The following is a 13,703-nucleotide window of genomic DNA, read 5'->3' on the forward strand; positions in this document are numbered from 1 at the left end:
GTACTGTTGGATCAATTAATCAATAAAAAATGAAGTGATAGGGCAGGTAGGTGATGTTCTTTAATGGACTTGTAGCACTCAATCAATACTCAAAAATGTAAATTGCTGTGAGCATTCCGATATATTGACAATAGTATCATACACACTTGCTGATGTAATTGTGTATTCTCAGGAAATCTTGCAATTGCTCTGTAGTATTAATATCAATTTATAAGTCAATGAATGTAAGCTTAAGGTATGACTAAAGTTCTACTAGAAACATGTTTATACTATGAACATGTCACAGACATACAAGTACGACTTAAAAATAAAGTTACCATCAATACAACAATGTGTGTTTCACTGGATGTAGCACTAGGTTATAAGAACAGAAACCATTTGATGGGTATATGGAGAAGTGAAAGCTCCTGTTAAGCCTACGTCACATTTCAAAACCGACACACAAATACACATGATGTAAAGAGAATAGTCTTCGGCATTATTTGTGTATATCTTTACGTATTTTTACTGTCCACAAACAGCCCGGCCGGGCTCCGGTTTGGAAATGTGATCATAGCCCAGCACAACATCTCACTGTCAGGGCCCGATTATTGCGCGACCACATTTGTCGTAATCGTCGTCAGACGTCAAGTAGGCTCTGACGGAACCAAACACCGACAAGGTTCTAAGACTGCCCCTTCGGCAACAAGACAGCTGACATTTGTACGTACCCATGCATGACAATCCCTAGAATGCCCTCCGTTTGTAATCGTACGATTATCGTACAACAATCGTACGATGACAGCGCCCCTTGTCAGGGGCCGCAAAGAGTGTAATTCTTGTAAGGTTAGAGAAGTAAAACTTAAATCGCGAGAAGTCAGCTTCATTGCAAGTTAGATAGAATTGTATCCTATCTACTATATGGGATAATCATAGCTTATGCATCATTTCCAGTTGGGTGCGGTGGGCCACAGTGGAAGCTATTTGGAATCATCCTTCTGGTGTTAACGTTCGTCTGTGTGGAACTCGCAGCAATTGGAGTCGGTATGAACACACAAACACAGCCACAAGACACATACAAGTTTTTTTAGCATGTAGAGTAGATCAGTATTCTTGATTTGGCGCTAGTTGTCTGGCAGTAAAGCGACTATCATTATAGATACAATACGACACAATGCAATATGTGTATATCTACGGGTTTACGGGAATACTGGCGTTTCTGACATTAGAATCGTCATCAGTCAACTTAATTAAGAACAGAGACTAGAGAATATTATTTTAGTTTACCAAACTTCTTCTTTCGACATTACAGTAGACCAAATGGAATGCAAAATGGCGCATGGATAAATTATTCACTTGAATATGCAGAAGCTTGAAGCTGACACGGTTTCATAGACAGTTCTGCTAACCCGTATGTTTCGTTTCCTCATTTTCGAAATCCTTTTTTCTATAAATACACAAAGCAATCTTGTTAAATCCTCAATCTTCGCACTAGTTTTTTTAATAATAAAACGAGGGCAACCAAGAAACCATTATTTATGTAATCTGAACCGGAATTGGACCTTGATGACGTCACATGTTTTACAGGAGCTGCGCATGTGCACCAGTGCAAAGTGGAGGAGAAGATCCCAGTGTTCCTTGTGGTTTCCGGCGCGCTATGCCTGCTGGGAGGTGTGACAAGTGTGAGGCGATCACGTGGGGAACGGATCGACACCTGCTGTTGCAGCTACACCTGTGACAGGTACAACATACCTGTGGTGCTGCTGATAGTGGGATGGTTCATTACAGGTGCCCATCATTACTATCTCTAGATCTATTTTAGCATTTTTTTGTTTGCATGTTTATAAGGAATTTTTTAAATCCACTGCATTCAATGATAGGGCTTTCAAACATGTCACGTATGTAACTGGCATGGGGGACAGAGGTATATCAATTATGCAGATGAATTTGCATCATTAATGGCAAAATACTATAGTAATACTAGTACGTCACTCAAGAAGGTAAATGTCATTCGGCGAAGGCATGGTGTCGTTTTATATATGATTGTATACATGGTATTTCTAGCTCTAACCTCAACCATTTTTCTTCTAGTTCATTTATATATCTATTTCTTTTTCTTCCAAGGCAATGTTTGGGTGTACTCCGTATACCCTAGCGTAAACACGGTGGACACCGGAAATCTATCGTATTGCCAGCCCACACTCTACTTCTTCGCCTTTTGTTACGTCACCATCAAGTGGATCATGGCTGTCCTGGCTGCCATGGCATTGCCGTTCGTCATGACGTCATTCTCCCTGCCGTTCACGGTACAGTCGCCAGGTGGCAGGCACGGTTATTCCCCCTTCTAGACTATCAAGCTCTAGAAGAAGTAAAAGATGACACTGCGTTTTGTGACAGCAATGGCATGCTAGTTGTTATGCAGTTTACGAATTATGTACGATAAGAGAATGAGTTTTTCAGTGTAACATCTGCATAAAGTAACATTATATTGTATTGATATGTGGACTTCTGTCCATGCAACCGCAATGCCGTAACTGTTTGGAAAATAACAAAACGATTTTCATTCATAGGTATATTAGATAATGCAGTTGTAACATCGACGACTTACCTGTAATTTTACTTTTGACTTCTTGTATGTGAGAAAGAGATATACTGAATTTTCCGACACTGTTGACGTACACTGCTCCTATATCTTCTATTACTGTATATAACGTTACATGTACATGTAGATCGATCCATCATGATTAATCCCTATACAATATAGATACTAAATTACTTTCGTCTCAATGTTGGGTGTGGAGCACAGGTGTGTAGGTGTGTAGAGAGACTGTGCTGTGGGAAGCATAGATGGTTTCCAAATGTATTACGTCACAAAAATGAAAACGAAAGTTCCGCTGTAGTAAGGTAACAAGACATTAGGGATCCCCAAATCTAATTGTTTTAAGCTGTCATCGTGTTGTACATTCAGATCAAATGTCAAAACAATTCATCAAGGATTTCTCGAGTTATGGTGCACATGATGACGTACAGGCGCTAGCACACACACACACACACACTCACACACACACACACACACACACACACACTGTGACACACACAAACACACACACACAAACGCACACTCACACACACATAAACACACACACACAAACACGCACACACACACACACACACAAACACAAACACACACACACAAATACACACACACACACACACACACACACACACACACACACACACATACATGAAATAACGTATCAGCATGTGTAGTTTTGTAGTCAGTATTTTATTAACATTATTATATAACGAAGAATCTACATGTGGATCGTGCTAGATTTAGTAACTAGCCAGTAGTCATATATAACGCTTTATCTTACATTGTATCTGTTACAATTGGTGTGCAATAAACTTTGACTGGACTTGATGCTATGATGTGTTTGATGTGTTTGTACATAAGGTATGGCTGTAAAACCTTTGTAGTACATTGATAGAGTAGATGAAGACTGAAATAGTCATAATGAATATATTTCTACATCTTTCATTGTTCCAATATATTTTGTGTTGTCTAAATAACCGTTACAAAACGTACAAGCCACTGCCTCTTCTGATTCGCAGGTGCCAAATATAAACCACCAAACGAACTACTAAAATTTGATACTCTCAGATGAATGCCTATGAAACACCACGTAACAAAGGATGAAGAATCATTGACCTATATATAGGTTAGAATACATGAATGATGAGGGCAAACAGGATGTGAAGGTACGCGTTGACAGTTACGTTTAAGACAGTTTACATAAAGTTTGAAAATTTCTTAGCCGCAACATATCTTTTCCATGACGAAAATCCGATTAATTTTTCTTTCAATGCGACAGCGGCATAGCATTTTCTAGTGAGTACGTCCATTTTCTAAGGATATGAACATTTGGTCCGGAGAATTGGTGATGTTTTAGTCGCGTGATATAACACAAGGTCTCAAATAACAGTATAAATCAAATATTAGTAGAGTTGCATCAAGAGGAATGTCGTATTTCTACATATAACCTATTTCAGTTATTCGTAAACGTAAAAAAAGTTACTATAGGTCTGGACTATGATGTTAACTATGTAGGATAGACACAACGCAGCTAGCTATTAATCTAAGTTAAAGTAACATATTGCTAAAATATGAAATTACAAGTTAACAGTTCGTATATCTTACCCCCACTACTAAGATTAGCATATTTAAATCTAAGTCCAGAGCTCTTACAAATCTTCCTACCGTACTTTCAACATGCTAATAGCTGTGGTACTACCTTTTAAATATAGTAATTCGAATTACATCGAACTTCAACTGAACTGATACAACGAAATATCCTTGTTTTTGCTACCTAATTATATTTGAAATTTGCCGGCACTGTAACTGTAGTTCACCTTTATCCGCGAGGTAACCTATATCCGTTAAATTTAAAAACAGGGTATTTAAGGACATCAAGTCGACGAACGGTGGTTTCAACTTGCAATATTTTCAAAATATTGCTGTTTGAAACCACCTTCCGTCGACTAGATATCCCTAAGTACCATATCTTAAGATATAACAGATATAGGTCACCCCTCGGATAAAGGTGAACTAGCGTTAGTTCTAGGCGTTAGTTCTAGCGTTAGTTCTAGGCGTCTGTACCGTCGTCGTAGCCGAGGTCGCGATAAGCAACCTTTATGTCGTCCTTCACTGGTTTCGGAAATGCCAAGCTGCCATACAAAATAAGAAACAATTATAGTTATCAGAAGGTAAAGGTTTTGGGAGCTTTTCACTAAGGCCCCGGCAAGTAAATTTTATGGACGGCATCCTCTGCAGACTCTAAATTTAATGCGAGATGGCGAAAAACAAGGTGGCTAGAGTTTCAAATCAGACACCATAAATGCTGTAACAGGAATTGATGCGTCCAAGCATGGCTTCAATGTAAAGTCTTGTACTTCTGTATTTAAGAAATCCACAAAAGGATACTAATTATGGTAGACTAGTATCACTTACCAAGTTGACAACTAGACTATAGTCATGGCTACCACATGTCATTGGTGCCATTTTTGCTATCGAACTAGTTTCACTTCAACAATTCTGTACATGTACTTCACTAGTGACAATTCTACAAGCACAATCAATGCTACCACACGATATATTTCCCTCTTTTTTTTACTTTTTCGTAATGTTTATCATCTCCGGAGCGGGTATTCTTGTGTTTTTTTTTTTAATTCAGGAAAAAAATATGAGAGCACTGGTACCATCCATAAAATTTACTTTCTATGCCCTAATGATGAGTAAAGCAATAGTCCACTTTGCCATGACACGAGCAAGATTAGGAACTCACCGTCTGCGGTAGACGTAAAACCCTACGAGAGCCGCGATGACTACAGCCAGGAGGAACCCAATCACGGCGCCGGCGATCGTACCTCCGGATGTAACAGGTGCTGTGTAGGAAAAGCATTCAGAAGGATGATGAGATTTCTGGCACTTATTGCAATGAATCGAATATATAGATAAAACAGGGGCGACCTAACACTCTATCTCAGGGTTACTTCTAACAAGAAACAGATTATATATAAAGTTACATCTAAAGATGATATAATATTGTTTCAATCAATCTAGAGATTGTTTTCGAAAATCTGGAGATTGTATGAAACGTGTCTGGAAATTGTTTGAAAACTATCTGGAGATTTAAAAATCCGATTGTTTAAAAAAACTCGAGATTGTATCTGGAGATCATTTGAAAGCAGGAGATTGTCTGAAAAAATCTGGAGATTGTTGAAAGAAGTCCACAGATTTTCCTGTGGAAAATGGCATAATTTTTTTTTTCAATTTTCAATGACACATGATGATCCCCTCTGATACGTACAATGTCATCAAAGTTTTGTTTACAAAATATCAACTTGATAATAACCTGTAAAAGTTAGAAGCTTTTGTCCAAAGTGCATCATTTAGTCTATACTATAGAGGATGTTACATATTGTCCGAAAATAAATAAAATCCTAGTTTGGCCGATATTGATCATAAACTCGTCTTATATATTGAGGAATAAATCGCTTTTTAAATCTTTGGAAGTTACATTTTTCAGTCTAAATGTTTCAAGAAAACGGGAGATGACGAAAACCTTACCTGCGGTTGCTTTTTCCCCCGTCTGTCCTTCCTCCGTATCCGGTATGTCGTCACAGTTGTTCTGTTTGCCGGGTGTTGGGGCGGACAGGGCGAACTGTGACAGGGTGACGGGATCAGTGCCTCTGCACCTGCTGAGCGACTCGTCTATGTCTCCCGGGTAGTGCACCTGCGACTCGTGTAACGGCTTCTGTCCAGGTGTGAGAGTCTTCAGGATCAGGTTACTGCCTGTCCACTCACGTGTAGAGTACACCACGGCGTCTATGAGGTTGTCCAACGTCACAGGCATCCCCTTCTTGTACCGTCCGCCCGGATCGTAGTACAGAGCCACGGCGTCTTCTCCGTTTTGTATGACGTTTTGGAACCTGTCTAGTTGATAGTCCGGAGTTTGACGCAAACCTTCCGTTCCTATAACAAAATACCCTTTCGGTGGAATTGAGTAGCCTTCTAAACCAATAGCTAGGTACACTTTATCCCTGTTACCGTCGTATAACACTACGGAGACGGAGTCTAGTGATACAGTCTTCGACTCTTTGTTGTAGAGCTCTATGAATTCTCTCCGGTCATACGAGGGGTTGCCTACGTTTATTTCGTTGATGATGATTTTGGGCGCTTTGGACGAACAGTTGTTCCTAGCGCCGGGTGTTGGGTATGTTAGGGCGAAGTTTGATAGCTCGCGGGGGGTTACACCGCCACATCTACCGAGAGATTCATCCACGTCGTCGGCATTGAAACTGGAGTCTTCATGGAGGGCCTTCTGTCCAGGTGTCAGGGTGTTCAAAAGGACGTTAGTTCCTTCAAAGACTTTCTTTGAGTAGACTACTGCGTCTATCAATCCCTCAGTTGTAACAGGCATCAGTTTGTAATACCGTGCACTCGGGTTGTAATACAGACCAATTCCGTCTTCCCTGTTTTTCAACAATCTTTCGCTTTTGTCAATGACGTAGTCCGGGCGAGGGACGACCCTTTTTGATCCAACCACGAAGTAACCCTTTGCCGTGATTTCTCTCCCAGTGAGGTCAATTATTTCGTACGCCCAGTTATGATCATCGTCGTAGAAGATCAGGTAAACAGAATCGAGTGGTATCCTGAAGTCGTTTGGGTTGTACAACTCGACGAACTCATGCTTATCCTGTTTCGGGTTGTCTGCGTTGAACTCATTGATGACAAGATTGGGTGTTGGAAGAGGGCGACAGTCGTTTGGGCGTGATGGCGAAGGAAGAGTCGCCTGGAACTGGGAGATGGCCCGGGGAACGAACCCGCCACACCTGCTGACAGACACGTCAATGATGCCGCTCTCCACGACAGCGCTGGAGCCAGGGGCCAAGACATCTATGAGCGGTGTGTGGGTAACGTTGGGGTGCTTGGTGTAAACTACCACGTCGACGAGGTCTCTAGCGATGGGGTTCATGCCGAGTTTGTAAAGATCTGGGGTGAGAGGATCGCTGTAATACAGCGCCACGGCGTCAGGTCCGTTCTGGAGGATCCTCGTCCCCGCTTGCAGCACCATGTTCGGCTTCGGTACAACGTTCTTTGTGCCGATGACGAAATACCCGTGTGGCTCAACTGCCTGTCCGGCTAGGGACATGATTCCATAGGCCTTACGTAAAACGTTCCCCTCGAACAGTACAATAACGAAGTTGTCAAGCAGTACAGCTCGGTTCTCCGTGTTGTAAAGTTCAATGAACTCTTGCTTGTCTATGGAAGGATTGTCGGCATTGACTTCGTTAATGATGATGATTGGTGTTGTTGTAGGGATTGTTGCTGCTGTTTGGTCAGGTGTTGTTGTTGTAGTTGTTGGTACATCTGTTGTCTGTGAGACACTACAGGCGTTGGGTGCACGTGGAGTTGGAGCACTTGACTGAAAAGTGGACAAATCTTTTGCATTGAGTCCTGAACATCTGCTTATTGATTTGTCAGTCGTTTGAGCCTCTTTGCTTTCTATGATCGTGTTCTGTCCAGGAGCTAGTACCGTCGTCAGGGGGGTGTTCACTAACTGTTGGTACACGGTGTATATGACGACATCTACAAGATTGAGACTCGTCGGATCCATGCCTATGGTGAAGTCACCTGGTGAGCCGTAATACAGAGCCACGGCGTCGGGACCGTTCTGTAAGATGTTCTGTCCCTCGCCAAGAATCACGTCCGGAACAGGCTGGACGTTAGCCGTTCCTATGACAAAGTAACCTTTCTTTGGGATTCTCTGTCCTGTGAGGGGGATAACATCGTACGCTTTGGGCGAAGAAGCGCCGTCGTATAACACAAGCACGAAGTAGTTCAGTATCACGTCATAGTCCTCTGTGTTGTACAGTTCGATGAACTCCTGGTCGTCTACTGAAGGCATGTCAACATTGATCTCACTGAGTATTACTCCTGGATAGTTACTCACGGGAACCACCGTGCAGTTGTTCCTCCTACCAGGAGTGACAAATCCGAGTTTGAACTGGTCTAACCGCAGTGGGTCGTTCCCCGTACATCTACTGATGGATTCGTCCACGTCCCCGGCGTTATGTTGGGAGTACTCGATCAGAGCTTGCTGTCCAGGTGTAAGCGTGTTCAAGATGGCGTTACTTCCGTCCCAGAACCTTACAGAATACACCACTGCATCTATCAGGTTGTTAGCCGTTACAGGTATCTGGTAATAGTTGTCACCGCCGCTTGGGTTGAAGTAAAGTGCGACTCCGTCCTCTCCGTTCTGAAGGATGTTTTTGCCCCTTTCCAATGCAAAATCAGGACGAGGGACAACAAGGGAAGACCCCACGACAAAGTAACCGTCTGGTTCTATTTCATACCCGCTCAAGTTGATGGCACTATACGCGCGGTCATTGTTACCATTGTACAAGACGAGGAAGACAGAATCCAGAGAAACCTTCTCCATCCCTGGATTGTAGATTTCTACAAATTCCATCGTGTCGAACCTTGGATTGTCGGCGTTCACTTCGTTTATTACGAGCCTCGGCGGTGCTCGTGCGGGTGTCGGCGGGGCAGTCGGCAAAACTCGGCAGTCGTTTATCTCCGATGGGGAGGGGTAGGTGGTCTGAAACATCGCCTGGACGCGTGGGATGGTCCCTCCACACCGGCTAATGGACGCGTCAGGAATATCCGCTCTTTCCAGGATAGCTCTCTGACCAGTTGTTAAGATGCTGGCTAGCGGCGTGTCCAGTTTATTACGATATTTGCTGTAGACGACGGCATCGGCCAAATTTACCGCCGTCGGTGCCATACCCGTTTGATATGCTGACCTATCATAGTAAAGCGCAACCGCGTCTGGGCCATTCTGTAATATATGCTCTTCCCTGGGTAGAACTATATCCGGTAGGGGTTGGACTTTACCGGAACCAACGGTGAAGAATCCGTTTGCTTGCACAGTTTGTCCCCGCAAAGGAATAACTTCGTAAGCCTTCATCGAGTTGCCGTCAAAGAGGACAATGACGAACCCGTCTAACGCTACTGCGCGGTTCTCCTGGTTATATAGTTCTATGAACTCCTGATCGTCAGCAAAAGGGTTGTCGGCGTTTATTTCACTTATGATGACGTTAGGTCGCAGGGTAGGAAGTGGTTGGATCGGTGTTGGGGTAGAGGTGGGCAGGGCCGCTGTTGTTGAGATTATGACCTCTCGACAATCGTTTACGCGAGCTGGAGAGGTGTATGTTGCTTTGAACATGGATAGATCTCTTAGAGCGAGGCCACCACATCTACTAATGGAAGAGTCTACGGCATCGCTTTTTGTGATGAAGTTTTGCCCAGGAGCTAACACATTCACCATCGTTGCCAGTGTTGGGTTGGACATCTCGCTAGCTTTGGCAAAGATGACAACATCTATGAGATTTCTGGAGGTGGGTGCCATTCCTACCGTGTAGTCAGTCGCTTGTCCGTAGTACAAGGCAATCGCCTCGGGTCCGCCTTGATGAATATGTACGCCATAGTCAAGCGCTTTGTCAGGTACCGGCTGTACGTTTCTACTACCGATAACGAAGTATCCGTTCGGTTGGATAAAGTATCCTATCAGGGGGATCACGGCGCATGATTGGGTAGGAGAACTGCCTTCGTAGAGGACGAGAACGAAATAGTCCAATGAAATGGCGCGACTCTCCGGGTTGTAAAGTTCGATGAATTCCTGCCCATTGGTTGGAGGATCTTCTGGGTTGGCTTCACTGATGACTAGCGCTGGTGGAGGGAACGGGACTGGTAATTCCGTCTGTTGAGGAGCTGGTGTTGCCGGCGGGGTAGGACAGCTATTGGCGCTGGCTGGTGTGGGTGTTGTAGCACGAAATTGCGACAAGACTTTGGGCGTGAATCCTCCACACCTGCTTATAGACGGATCAATCTCAGAACCTTCCAACACTATGTTCTGTGAAGGAGCGAGTATGTTCAGTAGCGGGGTGGATGTCATGGAGGAGTACTTAGTGTATATCACAACGTCTACTAACTTATCAGCCGTCGGTGCCATCCCTACGGAATAGTCGGTGAGATAACCGTAATAGAGAGCCACTGCGTCGGGCCCATTTTCTAAGATGTTCACTCCCTTTGGTAGAATGTAGTCCGGTACAGGTCGGACGTTTCTTGACCCGACAACGAAGTAGCCACCTGGCTTGACGACATATCCGGTGAGACTGATTACGTCATAAGCGTTCGCGGTCGTACTTCCGTCGTAGAGCACGAGGACGAAGTTATCCAGCACGACATCGCGACTTTCGAGGTTGAAGAGTTCGATGAATTCCTGGTCGTCGACCATGACATTGTCGGCGTTCACTTCGGAGATGATCACAGCTGGAGTTGGGGGGAGGACGGGGCGAGGTTCCGGGAGGGTTGGGGGTCCGGCGGTGGGGGGAGGTGGGTCACAGTCGTTTACTCGCCCGGGGGTAGGGTTCCCTGATTTAAACCTGGACAGGTCTATAGGAACAATGCCATTGCAACTACTGATGGAAACATCTGTACCGGAAATTTCCGTGACAATGCTTTGTCCCGGTGCTAGAGCTTCCAGTAGAGATGTTGGTCTTGGATATTTGGTGTAGATGACTACATCGACCAAGCTGCTTGTTGTAGGAGCCATGCCCACCGCAAAGTCCGCCGGATTGCCATAGTAAAGCGCCACTGCATCCGGCCCGTTCTGTAAAATATTTTCTGCGGTAGAAAATATCTTGTTTGGAGTCGGCTGGACTTTAGCTGACCCGATGACGTAATATCCCTTTGGCTGGACTATGTCGTCATTTCCGAATGTGATGACGTCATACGCACGTGATGGGTCGGTCTCTCCGTTGTACAGGACGAGGGTGAAGCTTTGCAGGGACACGGGCGTGCTGCCGGCGTTGTAGAGTTCAATGAACTCTTGGTCGTCGATGGAAGGGTTGTCGGCGTTGATTTCGCTGATGATGACAGCGGAAGAGGCGGCTCGGAGGACGGACAGCAGGAGCAGAACTTTCCATTCCATCGTCATCTGTTTCATGATACAAATACAGGGCAGATAACACAGTCAGACCTCTCCATAGGAAAGCATGTTAAGATACACTGAAACAAGGCTTCAGAAAAGTACTAACCCAAATTTCAATCTTAAAAACTATTCTCTTCCTGAAAGTCACAAGGATCATCATAATAACCATTAAAAAACAGGCTCAAACTCCGAAAGCTCGCTCTATGAAAGAAACCTCACCTTTGACCCCAGTTTTCTCCTGATACCACCCGTATAACCAAAAAAACTAAAATCCTTCCGCGACAAACCCTAACCCAAATAGTCTACAGATTAAGCCAAAATCTTCAAGGAAAAATAGGATTTTCAAGGATTTCACTTGCATGTCACTTGTTTAGTTACGTGTAAACCAGGGCAAACCAGGGCACCAGTATACTGGCTACAAAGTGACGTCACGTAAATTTTAATTTTCAGCATTCTATACATAACAACCTTTCTCAATGCGCGAGTTTACTCAACAGATACAGTACGACATGGTAGTGTCATCCAGATGTGCACAGTTTGCAATTGTTTGTTTGTTTGCTTGCTTGCTTGCTTGTAAAACAAATTTTGGCGCCTTCATTATGAAATCTAAGTGGCCAGGAAGGTTGAACAAATGACTGAACACACAGGGTAAGGTATACCGAACAATGGATTCTTCAGTTTTGTTCTTTCACACCTTCTTCTTTGACTTTGTGACTGACTTTGTCATTCTTCGACATAATAGTAGCCTTCTTCGATATTCAGTTTTTGCGGCATGAATAAACAAAGGTTCAAACAGACAAATTTAGTCATATTGCAGCTGCTTTGTACGCTTGACAGTATGATCATTTTTAAACGGTCGAAAATTGATATGCACGTGGATGTGATCCATATAATCAAATCAACATGGCCTTATGAAATAAAATCTTCCGTGATATACAAAATTCCAATTGGTTTATAGGAACATGTTGACCCAAGGTCCCACGGCTATATGAACCTATTGGGTCCCTATCACAGCATACTTGGAAAGATCAAACAAAAGTCATGCCATATCAGTACTGTAATCGATCAGTAGCACCTGCCATGATAAAATACCACGAGAAAACACACGTGGGAATGTTTCTCTAACAAGTTGTCAGGCTGTTTGTTCAGCAATGTCAGGTCATAGTTCACTTTTATTATGTGATTTATAATAAGGTTTTATTGCAAATTCATGCCCATGGAGCTAATTGCAAGTGAACAAAAATCAAATACATGAAGTAATTGAAAACAGCTAAATGATATAATCAAGCTCAGAAATCACTAAAGTTACGTAATTATTGAACTCTAATCCCCCTTGTGCATACCCCTTGCAGTTTGGATAACCCAATTTACCACAGAGACTATAACCTTTCAGACAGCTCGCTCATTATTCTGCACCTCAGTGTGTGTAATGACATAAACCCGTTAATTAGGGGGCACTATTTTTTTCAAATGTAGTTTTTGCTGAAATACATCCCTAGAATTTACCACAATCCTCTGAGTTGTCATGGCAACAGTGAAATACGTTTTGCTGGCCATCTGTTTTTGTACTGGGCCGTACAAGCAACCTAGTGCAAAGGGAAATGGCCAGCAAAAGTGTATCATGAGCCAAAAGAGACGGAAAGGGACCCAGCGAGCCTGCTATGGAGGCTACTAATGTTGAGTATCTGACTTAAGTTAGATTGAAATAACCATTTCCATTTATTCTGACTTGTACAAGTACAATTCTTGTACAAGCGTCCCAGTCATAATTTTTACATTCCTTCATATGGCCATTCACATTCACAATTCTATATTCTTCATGCAATGATTTTCTTAGTAGGGTGATGTAATCCTAAACTGCATATCAAATAATAAAGCAAATATGGGGAGGGGAGCAGTATAACGAGAAGAAAACACAACAACAGAAACATTTATAATCCCTGTAGAACTGAGAATACATCAACAATGTTCATGAAAGATTCTACTTACCACTTCTGTCGCTCTGGCGTGGTTCCTTGCCGATGAAACAATGTCTACGGTTTGAAACTTCTTCGGTAGTTGCGGGAAGGAACAATGACACTATTTGTTACAGAACAGGACAGGTAAGAAGCGTGGGTGATAGATAATATCGTGTGTCACAACTATCTAATCGTCAGAGAGGTATCG

General features: G+C 43.3%; 2 protein-coding genes across 3 annotated transcripts; one reads left to right on the forward strand and one right to left on the reverse strand.

Annotated features, from left to right (window-relative positions):
* The first annotated feature begins 777 nt into the window (after positions 1-777).
* On the forward strand, positions 778-3,057 carry LOC118427199 (transmembrane protein 272-like). Its single transcript, XM_035836836.1, has 4 exons — positions 778-811; positions 934-1,023; positions 1,567-1,767; positions 2,104-3,057. Exons 1-4 carry the CDS (start codon positions 778-780, stop codon positions 2,325-2,327), a joined length of 549 nt encoding a protein of 182 aa, XP_035692729.1. The 3' UTR covers positions 2,328-3,057.
* A 187-nt stretch (positions 3,058-3,244) lies between these two features.
* On the reverse strand, positions 3,245-13,687 carry LOC118427696. Of its 2 annotated transcripts, none has more exons than XM_035837598.1 (4): positions 13,527-13,687; positions 6,110-11,543; positions 5,325-5,424; positions 3,245-4,707 (listed from the first exon to the last, which is right to left on the reverse strand). In XM_035837598.1, exons 2-4 carry the CDS (start codon positions 11,541-11,543, stop codon positions 4,626-4,628), a joined length of 5,616 nt encoding a protein of 1,871 aa, XP_035693491.1. In that variant the 5' UTR covers positions 13,527-13,687; the 3' UTR covers positions 3,245-4,625. The 2 variants fall into 2 exon arrangements, with proteins under 2 accessions (XP_035693491.1, XP_035693488.1); XM_035837595.1 differs by having other exon boundaries at positions 6,110-11,549.
* Positions 13,688-13,703: the final 16 nt, after the last annotated feature.

This window comes from Branchiostoma floridae, chromosome 12 (genome assembly GCF_000003815.2).
Source record: "Branchiostoma floridae strain S238N-H82 chromosome 12, Bfl_VNyyK, whole genome shotgun sequence".
In the NCBI taxonomy this organism is placed as follows: Eukaryota; Metazoa; Chordata; class Leptocardii; order Amphioxiformes; family Branchiostomatidae; genus Branchiostoma; species Branchiostoma floridae.